Genomic DNA, 3,946 nt, shown 5'->3' on the forward strand with positions numbered 1-3,946 from the left:
TAAATTATGTTCAAGTTATTTGTTGTCTAATCCCAAAGTTGCAATGTAAGAGGTAATCGCTCACATTGAGTATTCATTTAATAGGCACACCCTATATCTAAAGGTGCTTGAAAAATGCTACTCAATTTACTCGGCTCAACAGTCTTGAAAAGTGAGCACTATTACCCTGCTTTTACAAACGAGATGCTGAGTTTTAGAGGCACTAACTTATTATACACACACACACACACACACACACACACTGCACCTAACTTCAAAGTACACCTGCTCTGGAGCCACGGAGTCAGGTCAGTTTCACAGACGTGGTTACAGTTTGTGTCAGAGCCATGCTGCTTTGAAAAAACTAAAGGTAGCGGCGGAAACAACATGTTAGTTAGATGTAGCTGCAGTTTGAAATGTTTTTGGTTCAAGTGATATTTTTAAAAATATATTTTTATTGATTTCAGAGAGGGGAAAGGGAGAGGGAGAGAGAGCTAGAAACATCAATGATGAGAGAGAATCATTGATCGGCTGCCTCCTGCATGCCCTACACTGGGAATGGAACCCACAACCTGATCGGAAATCGAACCCAGACCTCTTCGTTCATAGGTCGACACTCAATCACTGAACCACGACGGCCGGGCTCAAGTGGTATTTTTGAACAACCGTATTCTCCTCCCCAGTCCCCATTGATCAACTTGGTGGTCATTGAGTAAGAATTTTTTTTTTAAGAGAAGTAAGCTTTATTTCCTTGTTTCTCAAATAGAGTTGACTGAGCTGGTTGCTTCTTGGTAATTAATCAAAGAGACCAAATCCCATATCCTCGTCCGACTTTTCCGACTGAGAAAGAATTTGACACTCCTCCAGGTACCCACAGTATAAGGATATACCTGAAAAAAAGGGCAAAAGTCAATATAAAATATAATGTATTTAATCTAATGTCCTTTATGTCCAGTGGGAGATCAGGCAGCGGAGAGAACAAGGTGAGTGATGTGGGGGTTCTGTCCGGAAGAGGGACAGGAAGGACACAGACACCAGGGAGATGCTAGAATTTGAACTGGGCTTTGTTGTGAATTAGCTTATGAAAGAGAAACCAGGAATCTGTGTTTCCTGTTAATGATCAGAGGGTTTTTTGGTAACTGTTCCTTCAGGCTTAGGAACTAGGTGGCTGCAATCAAAGAAACGGTTTTCCCCAGTTTGCCCAAGTTAGAAGTATTGTTTGCTTTGGGAAGCTGCATTGGGGTAGGAAGGGTAAGGAAAATCCCCTGGTTCGTTGTCAGCTAGGTGGAAACAAATGTTACCATGAAACAGAGTCCACCTTCAATCAGAGTTCATGCACTGGGGAGGGAGGTCACCAATGCAGCAGCCTTGAGAAAGGGGTGGGCATTGCGGAGGCCAATGGTGCCTGTGGTCGGGTCTGCTTTTCAGTCAGGGCTGGTTTCTTGAAATAAGAAAGCGAAAGCTCAGGGCCAGAGAAGCCCTCTTCCGTTTTTTAGGAGTTGCTTCTTAGCAGAGTGGAAAGCCCCAGACCCCAGTGCACCGAAAGCATCCCAGGCGCCGGGCAGCCAAGAGGCAGAAGCATCCAGACCTGTCCGCTGCACCTGGGGCATGGAGTCAATGAAGAAGCTGCAGACGGTGCTGGACCTGTACCTCAAGCACCGCATCACGCTGGGCTACGGCCTGGTGACTCTTCTGACCGTGGGCGGGGAGCGCATCTTCTCCACCGCGGTGTTCCAGTGCCCCTGCAGCGCCGCCTGGAACCTGACCTACGGGCTGGTGTTCCTGCTGGTCCCCGCGCTGGCGCTCTTCCTCCTGGGCTACGTGCTGAGCGCTCGCACCTGGCGCCTGCTGACCGGCTGCTGCAAGCGGGGCGCCGACGACCACGACGACGACACCGGCTGCAGCGCCTGCTGCCGCGCCTGCTGCAACGCGGGGCAGCGCGGGGCCCTGGTGTGCGCGCAGCTGAGCGGGGCGGCCGCCATCGCGCCCCTCACCTGGGTGGCCGTGGCGCTGCTCGGGGGCTCCTTCTACGAGTGCGCGGCCAGCGGGAGCCGCTTCCTGGCGCGGCGCCTGTGCTCGGACCGCTCCCCCCAATGCGCCCAACAACTCCCGCTGGTTCCCTGCAACAAGGCGCAGGAGTCCGACGTGCAGGACCTCCTGATGGACCTCAGGGCTCAGTCGCAGGTCAGCGGAGAGGGCGGGCTTCTGCGAGCGGACCCGGGAAAGGAAAAATCCGTGCCCCTTCCCCAGACATAGGACATCTAAGACGAACTAGAATGGCTTCTTGCTTTTCATGAGCTAAGAGGCAAATGTGATGATAAACTGGATGAAAAAGAGAAAAGGCGCCCCATTCAGCGTTAGGCACCTACTCTGTGCCAGATACCGCGCTAGGTCCTTTACGTCCTACATTAGACTCCGACAAATACACTGAGTCCAGGTGGGGTTGTTGGCTCAGCCAGAAGAAGGCAGAATTGTCACCACGAAATGAGTCTGCCTGGCTCTAAAGCACCATCCCACACTTCTTGGAATACATAGCTCAGAGGTTTTTGAAAATGAATGCTGGCTTCACTGGATTTGCCAATATTCCACGTTTTGAGTTCGAGGGGAGCGACATATAGGCATCTCCCGGACTCTTGACAGGACTTGGAAAATGACTGACTTGCAGAGCAGGCAGTTGTACCGAGTGGTTCCAGAGGGGTTCCGGAGGGGTTCCGGGGGTCACTGCCACTCATTTCTCTTACGAGATTAAGACCTCAAACTTGCTTGTTCATCATGACTGCGGAGTAGTTCAAACTTTTTCTGAGGATTTAATAATGGCTTGTAAAAAATGCGACTAAATTAGTATTTTGATGTGTTTTCCTAGGTACTGGGCTGGATCCTGATAGCAGCTGTTATCGTCTGCCTTCTGATTATTGTATCTATCACCCGATGTGTATCTCCAGTTAGTTTTCTACAGCTGAGCTTTTGGAAAATCTATGTGGAACAGGAGCAGAAGATCCTCAGAAGTCAAGCCACAGAACATGCAACTGAATTGGCAAATGAGAATGTTAAATGTTTCTTTGAAGGTTCACATCCAAAGGAATGCAAGACCCCGAGCATGAAAGACTGGCAGCAGGTTTCAGAACTATATACTTTCAACCCCAAGAACCAGTACTATAGCATGTTGCACAAATATGTTAACAGAGAAGAGAAGAATCGAAGTATCAGGATTTCAAAAGGAGATGCAGTGGTTCCTATTCTTGGCTTTGTAGATTCACATGGTATGCACGCCACTGCTGAGTTATGACCCTGTGAATGAATAAAAAGAAAAGTGTTCTTTTGAATTATTACTTCATTTTTTAAAGAATAAACATTGTTATTGTTTATGGTGGTTTTTTACTTTGGTCTTCCAAATTATGGAAGTATGGAATTTTAGATCTGAAATAAAAATTTATAATTTTACCTCTTTATTATATTAATTATTTTAAAAAGGAAGTGAGGTTAAATGTGTCACTGAAAGTGACAAACTGGAACTAGAACAACAGTTTTATATCCTTAGTCTAGGGTCCTTTATGGTAAATAATATTGCTGCTTTCAAATATAAGACTTTATTTAGTAGCAAAAAAACAGTGAAAAAAGCAATTGAATTTCAGATCTTTCTTTTAGGCTACGTGATATCAATTTCAAGTTCACTTTCTTGCAGGCAACACCTTGTTAGGAACTTAAAAATACTGGCATTTTATGTCTGAACAAAAATACAAAAATTTATCCTGCAAAGGAAGGTAAAATTGTTTAAATACGAAATTTGAAAAACTAGTTTAGGGTAATTGCAGACAATAGTTGTTTTTAGTGTGTAGGATTAGAGGAAAAACTTAAAGCTGTTTATTATGGTAAATTTCAAATATGCACAGACATAGAGAGGATAGTATCATGAACCTCCATATAGTCATTACACAGCTTCAACAAAACAGGGAAGTCAGATAAAATC

The 3,946-nt window shown here is 45.9% G+C and overlaps 1 protein-coding gene across 1 annotated transcript; it reads left to right on the forward strand.

The window, feature by feature from the left end:
• The first annotated feature begins 1,513 nt into the window (after positions 1 to 1,513).
• CALHM6 (calcium homeostasis modulator family member 6) lies at positions 1,514 to 3,420 on the forward strand. Its single transcript, XM_070419199.1, has 2 exons — positions 1,514 to 2,163; positions 2,843 to 3,420. The coding sequence occupies exons 1-2, from the start codon at positions 1,588 to 1,590 to the stop codon at positions 3,263 to 3,265; spliced, it is 999 nt and encodes a 332-aa protein (XP_070275300.1). The 5' UTR covers positions 1,514 to 1,587; the 3' UTR covers positions 3,266 to 3,420.
• The last annotated feature ends 526 nt before the right edge of the window (positions 3,421 to 3,946 follow it).

The sequence above is a fragment of the Myotis yumanensis genome, unplaced genomic scaffold (genome assembly GCF_028538775.1).
Source record: "Myotis yumanensis isolate MYYU_CA2020_CCGP unplaced genomic scaffold, mMyoYum1.0.hap1 SCAF_6, whole genome shotgun sequence".
Taxonomy (NCBI): domain Eukaryota; kingdom Metazoa; phylum Chordata; class Mammalia; order Chiroptera; family Vespertilionidae; genus Myotis; species Myotis yumanensis.

Bases quoted from the DNA above. Each gene is read 5' to 3' on its own strand.
- CALHM6 (XM_070419199.1), top strand. From the start codon at position 1,588: ATGGAGTCAATGAAGAAGCTGCAGACGGTGCTGGACCTGTACCTCAAG. The intron at 2,164-2,842 runs GTCAGCGGAGAG...GTGTTTTCCTAG, and splicing joins ACCTCAGGGCTCAGTCGCAG to GTACTGGGCTGGATCCTGAT.